This window comes from Capra hircus, chromosome 1, assembly GCF_001704415.2.
Source record: "Capra hircus breed San Clemente chromosome 1, ASM170441v1, whole genome shotgun sequence".
Lineage (NCBI taxonomy): Eukaryota > Metazoa > Chordata > Mammalia > Artiodactyla > Bovidae > Capra > Capra hircus.
In genome coordinates, this window is record NC_030808.1 from 153,164,503 (window position 1) to 153,178,174 (window position 13,672).

The 13,672-nt window shown below is 58.6% G+C and overlaps 1 protein-coding gene across 2 annotated transcripts in view; it reads right to left on the minus strand.

Annotated features, from left to right (window-relative positions):
* RFTN1 (raftlin, lipid raft linker 1) overlaps positions 1,149–13,672 on the minus strand; it is a 233,764-nt gene continuing 221,240 nt past the window's right edge. The window contains exons 8-11 of one of the 2 annotated variants that reach the window (XR_001918539.1): positions 13,085–13,188; positions 12,047–12,128; positions 1,474–2,483; positions 1,149–1,383 (exon numbers count right to left, since the gene is read on the minus strand). Coding sequence is in view for 1 of the 2 variants with exons in the window: in XM_018053142.1 (XP_017908631.1) it covers positions 2,088–2,483; positions 12,047–12,128; positions 13,085–13,188 (582 nt within the window). In the remaining variant the exon portion in view is untranslated. Of the gene's footprint in view, positions 2,484–12,046; positions 12,129–13,084; positions 13,189–13,672 lie in introns of both variants that reach the window. The other variant, XM_018053142.1, reaches the window with a different exon arrangement.

Below are 13,672 nucleotides of genomic sequence, written 5' to 3' on the forward strand. Positions count from 1 at the left end.
ACCCCACTCCAGTGTTCTTGCCTGGAGAATCCCATGGACGGAGGAGCCTGGTGGGCTACAGTCCACAGGGTCGCAAAGAGTCGGACACGACTGAGCAACTTCACTCACTCACCCAGGTGTTCACTGCAGCACTATTTATAATAGCCAAGACGGAAGCAACCGAAACGTCCACTGACGGATAAATGGATAAAGATGTGGTACCCGTGTGCAACGGAATATGATCCGGCCATAAAAAGAACGAAATCCCAGCAGCGTGGGGGACCTAGAGATACAACGGAAAACTCGGCCATAAAAAGAACGAAATCCCAGCAGCGTGGGTGGATCTCGAGACTGGCACAGTAAGCTAAGTGAGTCAGAGAGAAGCAAGAAGATGCCGCTTATACGTGGAATCTTAAAAAATGATACAAATGAACTTACCTATGAAACTATAAATTAGGAGTTTGGGATTAACATATATACTCCATTATATACAAAATAGGAAACCCACAAGGATCTGCCGTATAGCACAGCGAGCTCTGCTCAGCACTTTGTAACAACCTATAAAAGAAACAAGTCTGATTGTGTGTGTGTGTGTGTGTGTGTGTGTGTGTGTGTGTGTGTGTGTGTGTGTGTGTGTGTAACTGCAAAAAAGACTATCTTCTCTTTGAACAGTCTTCATCCCTTCTCCTGAGCTCTGGGGCCTAGGCTGGGAAGTTTGCTCATAAAAGGAAAATTTGCCATGTGACTGTGTTAGGGTTTTTAATTCGGCCCTATTAAAATATGTTTAAAATGTGTTTTATTTCACTAAATTTGCACACAGATGAAAAGATACATAAAAATATTTATCTGCACACAGATAAATTATTTGCACACTGAATAATTGACTTTAAAAGATTGGAGGCATGCTTAGTAATCGACGTGGGGCTTTTTGTTTTAAAAAGGTACTGTCTCCCCCATGGGGCGATGGGGGTGGCCTGACCTACCTGGTGGCACCTGAATTCCGCTTTCATCTTCTTTGTACAAAAGACAGGAAAGCGAGCTCAGCTGGCTCCTCCTGCTGGTGCCAGGAGTTAAGGGACTCGGGAAACAGGAATGGGACCGGGGTGGGGGTGCCCAGACCCCAGGCTGCGACTCTTCAGTGTGACGTGAAGAAAGACTCCTGCTCGCAATACACTGAACTCGTAGGCGATTTATTGCTTTAAGTAACTAAACAAGAAAGAGGAGAGACAGGCTGCTGGTCACGGCGGCCGGCAATCTCCAGGCTTTGCTGCTGCATCTACTTAAAGCCTCCACAGAATTTTCTGGACGACATAAACACGTTACAACACACGTGGGAAGCGACTTGGCCAAGGACACACTGATTAAAGTAACACGCAACAGAGGCTCCCCACCAGTCAGCTGGCCCTGAAATAGCAGAAAGAAGGTGTGTTCCTAGGATGTGCTGAATACAAAACCTTAAATTTTTTGGCGGGGGGGGCGGGCAATAATACTGACACAGAATACTTTCGTGGACATTCTGCAGAAGTGGGCACACGCACAGAATTCCCTCTGCGTTTCCAGATCACCAGCATCTATGGGAACACTTGGAGAAAAGCCAGGAGGTGGGGCACCTCCCCTCCCGATGTCCTGTTCTTCGCCACAGCAGCAGGGTCCAGGGGCTAGAGAAAAGCAGGGGACGGCTCGAGGGCGTGTTACAAGAACCCAGCAGCCGCAGCAACGGCAGGGGCTAGGCCTCCGCGTCTCGGGGCGGGGGTGGGGGGCGACGACCACGTCCCCCTTGACTGGCAGCCAGGCTTGCCCCGGGGGTTTGGCCTGAGGGCCCCCTGGAGGCCCTGGGTGGGCACAGGCCCTGGGTGGCTCAGCCCCTCCCAGGAGCGGTAGGGTCGGCACTGGACTCCCATCCCCGAGGTCTAGGAGCGACCCGCCCTCGTGGGTTTTAGCACTGGGGCCCAGAACACATTTCCAAAGGATGTGCAGAAACCAACACTGCCGGGGACCCGGCCCTCCTTGGAGGACTCATTAAGCTCACCAGGAGGGGTCAAGCCAAGCCAAAGGCAACGCGCCACGCCAGGGCGCACAAGCCCCCCAGCCCGCCCGCGCAGTGACGCTCAAGGGCGCTCAGCTGCCGCGGGCCCCGGAGCCAGCCCCGCGGAAGCCCCCGCGCCCACATCCTCTCCAGGCTCGGGGCCGGGGAGCCCCGCGCTGCCCCCAGGGGCCGGGCTGGGGCCCGAGGGGCCATTCTGCACAGCCTCGCCCTCCACACACGGCTGGCCATCCGGACGCGGCTTCTCCGCAGGGCCCTCCGCCTGGCTGGGGGCCGCGCCCTCGGCGGAGGCCCAGTCCTCCTGCCCGGGCACACGGCCCTCCGCGTCTCCCGCTCTGGGAAGCTGGTCTTCTGGGTTCTTCTCGTTTTCTTCGGCTTGCCGCTTGCTCCTGGCACGGAGTTTCCCTCTGGATTTCCTCGGCCTGTTACGCATCTCGTCTCGGGAGAATCGCCACTGAAACTGGAGATCAGGGGAGATGGGAGATAAATACATGCAGCTTCCGTGACCCCGGAGCGCCCTGGACACGTGCTGTGTGTTCACAACCGCAGCCCAAACCTCGCACCCACTGGGAGCCTGCAGTTCCTGCCACAGCGTGGACTCTAGGGGTGAATTTCTGGGGAGAGGGCCCCATACCAAAGGCCTGGGAGAGGAGGTGCTGAAATCCTGTCATCTGGAGAACCGCGAGCGGTGAGCGCACACGGGCCTGCTCTTCCTGAGGGTATCACCCGGGTCAGAACCTGGGCACTCAGGTCCCGTTGCAGGACTGACAGGCCCGGCCAGCCGTGCCCCGCTCTGCTAGAGAGCCCCCCGAAAAGCCTCCACTCCCTTCTGGGGCAAGCTACGCCCAATGGCCAGGCCTTGTGGGGACAACGGCCCATCCTCCTGGTCCCCCCAGCACTAGTCAGGCCACTGCTGTTGCCCAGTCGGAGCCCAGCACGTCCCTCAGCCGGTCCCCCTCCCCTACCGGCATTCCCACGGCACTCCCCCTGAAACCTCAACCAAACCCATCCCAGCTGCCGCTTTCCAGGGAGCCCCAGGCTGCGCTCCCCTGTGGGCAGGGGAGTCCACGGAGCGGACAGGACCAAGGGCACAGTCAGTGTCAGAGCGGGACAAGGACGGGGTCACAGGGACGCCGCGGAGGGGGCCGCCCCATGCAGAGTCCACCCAGCTCGGCCCGCTAACTTAAATCGGGGTGGCGACTCTATCTGTGCGTCAGAGAACGACTTTAGGTTCTTCTGGCCACGTGCTCTCTGCTGCAGCCTCTCGACACTGCTGCTGCTAAGTCGCTCCAGTTGTGTCCGACTCTGTGCGACTCCATAGACGGCAGCCCACCAGGCTCCCCCGCCCCTGGGATTCTCCAGGCAAGAACACTGGAGTGGGTGGCCATTTCCTTCTCCAATGCATGAAAGCGAAACGTGAAAGTGAAGTCGCTCAGTCGTGTCCGACTCTTCCCGACCCCATGGACTGCAGCCCACCAGGCTCCCCCGTCCATCGGTTCTCCAGGCAAGCGTACTGGAGTGGGGTGCCATTGCCTTCTCCGCTTGACTCTGCTATTGTAGCGCAAAAGCAGTCCAGGTAATAATATATAAACGGGCGTCACTGTGTTCCAATAAAACTATCGACAAAGTCAGGCAGTGTGCTGGCCCCTTTTGGCCCGAGCCGCAGCGAGCCAAGCGCTGCCGTAGAAGGTGTGCAAGTCCGTTCGATGTGCGACGATCCACGCGCAGCTTAGCGCTGCGTCCAGCACGTGATGTACCAGCTGTGCTCACCGCGACTGACGCTGGATGTCTGTTCAGAGCATCAGGGCCGCCACCGGTCCTCATCCTCGGCTCCGGCGTCCCCGGGATACAGCAGGGAGCCTGGCGCAGAGAGGATGCTCAGCGCCCTTTTGTGAGACGGCTGGATGGGAGGACGCAGCGCCGGCCAAGCTGGCTGCCCTGCGCGTCGGGGGAAGCCGGTCCTCTAATTTTAAGAGTCAAAACACCCTGGGGCTTAGTGAGGAGGCGCCGGCGCATCCCCACATCAGGTCTGGCCGAGCTCCAGAAAGATTAATCTGGGGAGAAAAGAGGAGGAAAACGTCCAAGTTCTGCTGAGCTGCTGACAACAGGAGCCGCTCTGGAGGCAGGCGGTTTGGGAGCCTGTGCACTCGGGATACATCCGGGCGCAGGCGCTGGGGCAGACACGGAGGCATGAGAGGCGGCGAAGGAAGGCAGAGACGTGGGTCCCTGAGTTCACAAGAGAGGCACGCGCTCTGCAAACGGCTTAGCGGGGACTGCGGCCTTCCCTGCGCCGCTCTGCCGGCAGGGTGGGGGCAGTGTCCTCTCCGCAGGCTGTGCCCGCGGGTGTTGCAGCCACAGGGTCCTGGGGATGGGCCAGCTCCGGAGGCCCCGCTGGAGACCCGGGTTTTCCGGGGAAGGGAACTGGGGGGCCTTGACCCCAGGGGACGGCCTCGGCCACCCTACCACGGACAAGCGGCTCCACTTGAAGTTACACGTCTTTCTTTAGATCATTTCTTTCCACGTGAGTCGCAGACACTGGTGTCACCAAATATGGACTTGGAGCTAAGCCCTTCTGCAACTGAAAGAGAAGGCAACCTTCCATCTGAGTGACTTCTGGTGAGGCTACACGCCAGCAGCTGTACCATCCAGGGAAAACCATTTCCTAAGGCTCTACCACGTCGCAGATATATCTGGGTGCTTTGCCAGAAAGAAGCAAAATGTGCTGTGTATATTCTTTAAAATATGCCACCTCTGTGGCGTTCTCAGCAGGAGAGGTCTTCTTACCCAAATAAGACTTCTGCCTGGAGGCACTCAGGGCTCTGAGATGGAACACATCCTGGGGTGAGTGCGCTGACCCCCTTTTGAACAAGACCAGCAAATCTGGATATTCCATCAACGAAGAGGAAAAGCAGTGAAGTGTGTATGCTGAGGTCATGTGTGTTACGTGCTCAGTCGTGTCCAACTCTGCAACGCCATGGACTGTAGCCCGCCAGGCTCCTCGGTCCATGGGATTCTCCAGGCAAGAAGACTGGAGTGGGTTGCCATTCGCTTTGCCAGGGGATCTTCTCGACCCAGGGATCGAACCAGGGTCTCCTGCATTGTAGGCAAATTCTTTACCATCTGAGCCATCAAGGAAGACCTGAGGTTGGGATTTAACATTTATCTGGTCCTCCCCACCTGCCGGCCCTGCAAATCCCAACTGAGTTCACTGACAATATTGGCTGGGGTTCCCCCAGACACTCCTTTTGGGGGTTTCTCTCGTACAGTGACTGACAGACTGCCCTCAGGTTGGGGGGTAGTTTGAGTTTCTCCCACCCAAGCCACGAGCTTTCAACAACGGACTGCCTCTGCAGCTGGAGAGGTCCCCCAGATCTCACCCGGAAGGTGCCCACTTCAGCTAAGACTGCAGCAGGCATCTTGGGGCCCCACAATTACCATGCGGGACCAGGATCTGACCTCAGCACGGACTGACCCCGCCCGGCTCCTGGGCACCAGGCGGCCCTCGCTCACTACTGCTGCCTTGGGTGCGGCTGCGCTTTACTCCCAGCCCACACGGAAGAGTCTTTTTTAAATGGGTGTCTCCAAATAGTCAGACTCTCCTCATTCTTCATGGTTTTACAAAAAGGCCAGTTAAGCTGGCCTATACAGCGAGCTGAGAGCCAGTCAGCTCTGAGAGATGTTGGAGGAAGTTGTGCTTTTGTCAAAACGAAACTGGTGAGACTTTTTAGGCTGAAAGGCCCCAAATAAGACAACACAGCCCCACAGGTAGCGTGCTGGCTAAGACCCCGGTTCAGACCCCGGTTCTGGCATTTGGTAGCTGTCTGTCCTTAGGCAAGGGAGTAATCTCCGGAAGAGCTGCCCTCGCCCCGGGGCTGGGTGCACAGTCCCGGCGACCCCACTCACCCCGCAGAGGGGTGAGTCACCCTCGGGGACCCACTCAGCCCACAAGCTCCCTGGTGATGCCAATTCTGCAGGTTCATGGGCTATAGTGTGAGAACGCACAGCTGAGACCACCACCAGTTCACTGCGGGAAACCGCCTCCCCGCAAACCCTCCACGCCCCCCATCAACCCCAGCCCGGCATCCCTGGGAGGGCCTCCTCCACCACCAGCCTCACCTGCAGGTCACCCCAGGGACCCACTCAGCCCCCAGTGGGTGGTGGGTTGGGGACCCACTCACCCTGCAGTGGGGTGCGGGGGGCCCGCTGGCCCACTCCCAGCGTCCCCCACAGGTAGCTGGTGCACCTGACCGTGCCCATCCCCCTGGGCCAGAGTCCACCCGAGACCCTGGCTCTTTTCTTTTCTTCTTAAATTATTCATGCATTTATCTGGCTGTGCCGGGTCTCTGCCGCAGCACGCAGGATCTCTTAGCTGCGGGAGACCCCGGTGAGTCTCTAATGCGAACCCCATGTCCTTGCAGAGGCTGCTCTTGCTAAATGAACAGCAGACGTGGTTTCCTGAACACCCGGCCGGGTCTGGATTCCTGCAGAGGATCACGCTGCACCACCCTCCTGATACAACACAACCGAGGACACAGCCAGGCCAAGCCTGCGGGGGGGTACTCCGCTCCCTCTCTCCAGGCCCCACCTGGGCTGCTGGGCAGAGGGGGATTTGGGACTGTCCACGCCAAGCTGGATGGGAATAACTCTGACCCATGTTTTTCTGTCCTTTGGAAAACTCTGTCAAGCCAAACGCCTTCAAGGATGGCACCATTCTCTCTGTCCTTAGATGGAGGGTGGTGATGTCACCGACTCCCCAAGCTCCTGGGGGTCCCCAGCCCACCACAGCTGGGGGCCGCAGCCGGGTCACCCGGAGGCTGTGCCTGGAGTCTTCCCCTGCCCCCCACTCCTTTGCAGGGAGCACTCTCACGAAGCAGGGAAGTAGCCGTGGCTGAAACTCAGGGTCTCTAGAATCTAAAAGCTAAATGTTCTGAGTGTCCCACGCTGTGACAAGGTTTCCCTTCCCCTGAATCCCCAAAGCAGTGCTCTCACTAGGAACTGTTGGCACCATTTTACGATGAGCATGTACTGGTTCAGAGAGGTGAAGTAACTCTCCCAAGGTCACACAGCTAGAAAACAGCAGAGCTGAAGTTCAAACACGGGCTTCTCTGACTCTACACTAATCTTCTGTCTGCACTTTCTTGGTGGGTAAAAGGTTTCAGACTCACATTCTGGAAGGAAGGGAATCCTGGAGGCCAGGGGAGACGCCACGCGTCTTTGGAATAGCTCAGCCCGCTTGTGCGTGCCTCAGCTTTCAGACTTCATGACCTCAGGACAGAATCTGCTAGATCAAGGCTTGATGCATAAAACCAAGTGGTCAGCTAATGGAAGTACAGATTTAACTGCCGTGAAAGATGCTTCGGTGTGTTTGATTTAAAAAACAAAAATCTACATTGAACATACCCTGACAGGCCTATTTTTAAAAAATCAATAATGATAAAATTTGAATGGAGATCCACATGGTGAGAGCTGAGACACTGGCTCTCAGACTTGGCGGGCGTTCAGGATCACCTGGGGGACGCCTTCAGACACAGGGTCCCCACCCTATCCTGGGGTTTCTGATCAGGGGGTTGGGGAAGGGACAGAGGCTGGCACTTCACACAAGCTCCCTGGTGATGCCAATTCTGCAGGTTCATGGGCTATAGTGTGAGAACGCACAGCTGAGACCACCACCAGTTCACTGCGGGAAACCGCCTCCCCGCAAACCCTCCACGCCCCCCATCAACCCCAGCCCGGCATCCCTGGGAGGGCCTCCTCCACCACCAGCCTCACCCGCAGGTCCCCTTCCTGCTGTGCTCGGGACAGTCAGTCTTGAAGGAACGACAGAAGGACGATTGGCCCCTGGACCATGCGGGTCCCCTTAAATGCCGGTGGCTCGCAGCAGTAAGAACTGCAGCGCTGCGAGGCCAGTGGTTGCCTCCATCCTTGGGTTCAGGGAACCTCGGATACGGGAGGCTCACTCTGAATTATACTCGGATTAACCCCCGCACTGTCCCAGGGTGGGTGCTGTGTATTTCCGACCCCAAGATGGGAGAGCTTGCCGCGGGGCGGCTCTGAGCAGAGGTCGGTGGCATCCACACCCAGAGGCAGGCCGCCAGGCTGGAGGACGCGGCGCGTCCTGAGTGGTTCCAAGATGAGTCTCTCAACACGAGAGAGCAGCCGCTGCAGGTGCAGCGGGGCGGACGGGCCTTCCCAGGCCAGAGCACGAATGGGGTGAGGGTGTGCGGCCAGCGCAGAAACCGAGAAAACCCCGACTAGCCGTCCGTGCCAGAAATAAGTGCAGAGAAGGGAGAGTCCTCTTCACAGCCGTGCGTGCGTGTCCAGAGTTCCACATCAGAGGGGCTCGTGGACTGAATTCGCACATTTTAAAACCTGTCTGTATCTGCCTCCACTTCGGTAGCTTAGCTGAAGACAGATGTCTCCTGGGTCGCAGAAAGCACCTCTTACCTTTAAAGGAAGTTAATATTTGCTCTGAAAGCCACACTCACAGATGAACAAAGAGGTTTCTTTCAAATACTGAAAGTGCTGTTTGGAGAATTTTGTCCCCTTGGCTGATTAAACGAGGACTAAATATGCTACGTCCCTGACATCTGAATTCTGCACTCTTTCCTTAAACGTCCGTGCGAGATACACCACGCACGTCCTGGGCCCAGCAGTTTGATTGTTCATTCGCTGGTTCAACAAGGGTTTGCTCAGTACTAACTAAAAGCCTGCTTATTTAACCTATATGCAGAGTACATCATGAGAAACGCTGGGCTGTTAGAAGCACAAGCTGGAATCAAGATTTCTGGGAGAAATATCAATACGGTAAAGCGTCTGCCTGTAGTGCAGGAGACCCGGGTTTGATTCCTGGGTCGGGAAGACCCCTTGGAGAAGGATACGGCAATCCACTCCAGCACTCTTGCCTGGAAAATCCCATGGACGGAGGAGCCTGATAGGCTACAGTTCATGGGGTCGCAAAGAGTCGGACACGACTGAGCGACTTCACTCACTCATTCAGATATGCAGATGACACCAGCCTTATGGCAGAAAGTGAGGAATAACTAGAAGCCTCTTGATGGAAGTGAAAGAGGAGAGTGAAAAAGTTGGCTTAGAGCTCAACATTCAGAAAACAGAGATCATGGCATCTGGTCCCATCACTTCATGGGAAATAGATGGGGAAACAGTGGAAACAGTGTCAGACTTTATTTTTTGGGGCTCCAAAATCACTGCAGATGGTGACTGCAGCCATGAAATTAAAAGACGCTTGCTCCTTGGAAGGAAAGTTATGACCAACCTAGACAGCATATTGAAAAGCAGAGATGTTACTTTGCCAACAAAGGTCCATCTAGTCAAGGCTATGGTTTTTCCAGTGGTCATGTATGGATGTCAGAGTTGGACTATGAAGAAAACTGAGAACCAAAGAATTGATGGTTTTGAACTGTGGTGTTGGAGAAGACTCTTGAGAGTCTGTTGGACTGCAAGGAGATCCAACCAGTCCATCCTAAATATTAGTCCTGGGTGTTCTTTGGAAGGAATGATGCTAAAGCTGAAGCTCCAGTACTTTGGCCACCTCATGTGAAGAGTTAACTCATTGGTAAAGACCCTGATGCTGGGAGGGGTTGGGGGCAGGAGGAGAAGAGGACGACAGAGGATGAGATGGCTGGATGGCATCACTGACTCGATGGACATGAATTTGAGTGAACTCCGGGAGATGGTGATGGACAGGGAGGCCTGGCGTGCATGCAATTCATGGGGTTGCAAAGAGTCGGACAGGACTGAGCGACTGAACTGAACTGAAAGCCAGGGGCCGGGCATACAGCAGCGCGGACAGAAAGGGTGTGATCTCAGAGAGTTCCTGTTCGATTCTACTGGGGAGGATAAGCTGCTGCTGCTGCTAAGTCGCTTCAGTTGTGTCCAACTCTGTGCGACCCCATAGACAGCACCCCACCAGGCTCCCCCGTCCCTGGGATTCTCCAGGCAAGAATACTGGAGTGGTTGCCATTTCCTTCTCCAATGCATGAAGGTGAAAAGAGAAAGTGAAGTCGCTCAGTTGTGTCCGACCCTTAGCGACCCCATGGACTGCAGCCCACCAGGCTCCTCCATCCATGGGATTTTCCAGACAAGAGTACTGGAGTGGGGCGCCATTGCCTTGTCCGGAGGATAAGCTACTGATCATTAGGAACAGAGAGGAGAGGAACGTGGTTCTTCCTGGTGAATCGCAGAAGAGCCTGGCTTGGTCTAAAGGGAGAGAACACTGTCCTGAGAAAACACAAAGGAAGAAAGCATCCCAGGTGCAGGAACAGCCCCAGCAAAGGCCCTGTGGCATCGAGGAACCCAAGAGAGCGCACAGACCAAGGTGGCTGGGGTGCATCAGATGGGCAGAGGTGGGAGGTGGGGGAAGACCTCACAGAGCCATGTGGACCCCAGGAAAGGCTCCCACCTTCATCTTTAAAAACACAAAGCTTTAGAAGCATGAGCAGCTGGGTGCCACGACTCCATTTGCTCTTTGTAGAGGATCACTTTGGTTCTGAGTGGAGAACACACTTGAAAGGGAGGCCTGTCATCGGTAGATGAGGGTAGTCCAGGCAGGTGATGATGGGCAAGGGGATTCCAGAGGGTCAAGGACCTAAAGCTAGACATGCCTTCAGGACAGATTGTTGGTGGGGGGAGGAGACGAGGCCCCAGGTGAGCTCCAGCGGGAGGGAGCCTGGGCCTCAGAAGTGCCGGCCCTCCCGGGTGCGGAAGGGTGCAGGTCACCAGCAGCCACAGGGCAGGGGAGGCTGAGGCTGGCCGCGCGGAGGCGACTCAGGCTAGGGAGGGGGCCGTCTAGGTCTGGGGGAGCAGGAGATTCTCTATGCAAGAGGAAGGGGGAGCCACAGGGCTCCAAATGAAGCAGCGGGTGGGAAACCAGGCGGGCGCGGTGGGGCAGAGAGGGAACAACGCGCTTTCCGGCCCGAGGGCGCGGCCGGTGTCAGGGGCCGCGAGCTGAGGACGCCCGGGGTCTCCCGAGCCGGAGGGCGAACCGCAGGCTTAGGAGCGGGGCCGGGGCGGCGCCGGCACAGGCCGCCCTCCGGGGGCCGCCCCACGTCACAGCGAGGGCAGCGCCCACTGCCAGCCGCGCAGCCAGCCGCGGCGGGCGCTCCTCCCGACCAGGCAGAGCCGGCCGCCGCCCTCCGGACCCTCCCTGCCGGCCGGACGTTCGTACAGCGGCCCTGCGCCCTGCCCCGTCGCCCAGGTTCCCACCCGCGCTTCCCTCAGCGACGGCACAGCGCCCCCAGAACCCCGGCCGGCCCCTCGGGTCCCTCCTACCAGCGCGCACCGCCCCCGAAGTGCTGGCTGGCCCCCATCCCCAGCACCGCCCGGGGGCGGTGCCAGGGGAAGGGTGGGTGCGTCCAGCGGGCTCTGCCCCACGGCCTGGCCGTGCCCGTCACAGGGACAGCGAGCTGGCCCCAGGGCACGGCCACCTGGCCCTGCGGGTCCCCTGCGAGGAGCACCCTCTGGGGCAAAGCCTGGGGGTGTGCGGCCACTGCGGAGGGCCTGGGCCCCGCCTCAGGGAAACACGGGGTACACTGCTTCCAGGAGGGTTCTGGTGGCGTCCTGGGAGGGTGGGACACGGCCTGGCCCGGGGACTCGCTCTGCAGGGGCACCGCCTTGCGTCCACACCAGCCGCGGCCACTCAGCCCTGAGGGGCGGGCCCTTCGGGGAAGGCGTTCCGGCAGGTTCTCTCTGCCAGGATCTCCAAACCTCCAGGGATGGGGCGCCGGCCGAAGCTCTGGCCAGCTCGCACAGAGATGAAGACGCAGAGGAGCGGGGTGTGGGCACCCCCCCCCATCCCACCCGCCCAGTCTGCAGCCGCCTCCCCTCGTGCCCCACTTCAGCCTTGGGAACGAGAACCCTGCCCGCCCAAGCATCCTCGCAGGAGGCGGCCGGCCACACGGCCCCCAGCGCCCCCACCTGCAGGTGACGGGGCTGATTTTGGAGGGGGGCTCAGGGGTCCCCCGGGCTCCGTGGAGCTAGGCCCAGGAGGGCGCCAAGGTCGCTCACCTTTGATTCCTTCTTCTTGACCTTCTGAGGCAGACACGGCCTCTGGAGAAAGACGACCTGCTTGGTGGACACGGCCCCCTCCCTGCAACACACACGCGGCGGGAGCGGAGGATGAACCCCCTTACACAGGGGGGTGGGGAGAGGGTGGGGAGAGGGTGGGGGCCCAGCCCCCCCACAGAGGCCGCCACCTCCAACCTCATCCAGGCCAAGCCGCCCAGGGAAGGAAGGGGGCTGCCCAAGATGGAAAGGTCAGAGGTCACAAAGCCCCCCAACAGCACGCGCCTTTGCTTCTGGGGGGCTGTCTCACGGGCCCAACAGAAGCGGGCACCCCTGAAAGGCAGCTTCGTGTCTGAAAACCCCTCTTCCCATGGTGTGAAATGACAGCTGGCATCTTGGCCAAATGACAACAGAGTGGCCTCGGTGAACACCGGACTGGGGGTGGGGGGCTCTTCCAAGTCTGTCTTTGGGGATGAGGCTGGGGGGCGGTGCTGGTTGGCCTGGGATGGGTGGCCAGTGAGGACCTGGGCCCAGGCTGAGGCTCCAGCTGGCTGTGTGTCCTCGGGTTTGTGACGGAGCCTCCCTGAGCTTCAGTTTCATCTATAAAATGGGCGTGATATCTATGCTTACCACCTCACAGGTAATTAGGAGGACTAGTTTGACAGCAAGCCCAGAAGACAGACAGAAGGCCTTTCAGGGTTGGTAAGACTGGGATAAATGCCCCAAACAACAAAAAATCCCGTCTCCCGGAATGCTCTGAGGACTAGATGAGACTGTACACAACGTGGCCGCCCGGCCTGGGGCACACACTAGGTGCTGAGTCTTTTGCAAATGAGAGACCTGGGCCCCCTCCGCCCCGGTGACAGGCTGGGCAGCAACTCACTGGCTGAGCTGCCCACGTGGGGAGGGGGTGCTTGGGGTAGGGGTGGTTAAGATTCTGAGATCCTGGGCCTGCCGTTCCTTGGGTGGAGAGCTGATGCCAACAGGATTCTGCAAGTCACGCACACGCAAGCTTCGGTAAGGTAAGCTGGTTATTGGTACCTGGTTGTCCTGACGACGGGAGTCGGCAGCACACAGGTGAGCTGCCAACCGTAGGCGGCCAGCGAGTTCAGCAGGGGCACGTAGTCCGTCTGCACCTCCACACCCTGGGGAGAAATGCCAGGTCAGGGCTGGGGCCACCTCATCTCAGGGACCGGGAGGGAGCACCAAGTCACCAACCCAACAAAGCAGAAGGGGGCCACACTCCAGCTCCGAAGATGCTGCGAGAGCCTGGGGCCCAACTCCCGGACCCCTGCCCAGGTCTGCGCGTCGTGGGGTCTCCCCCACCCAGGTCTGTGCCATCCTGGGGTCCCCCCCGCCCCGGGTCTGTGCCATTGCCGAGGGGGGTCTCCCTCCCCCCGTCTGTCTGTGCCATCCTGGGGTCCCCCCCGCCCCGGGTCTGTGCCATTGCCGAGGGGGGTCTCCCTCCCCCCGTCTGTCTGTGCCATCCTGGGGTCTCCCTCCCCCCGTCTGTCTGTGCCATCCTGGGGTCTCCCTCCCCCCGTCTGTCTGTGCCATCCTGGGGTCTCCCCCCGCCCCGGGTCTGTGCCATCCTGGGGTCTCCCTCCCCCCGCCCTGGGTCTGTGCCAT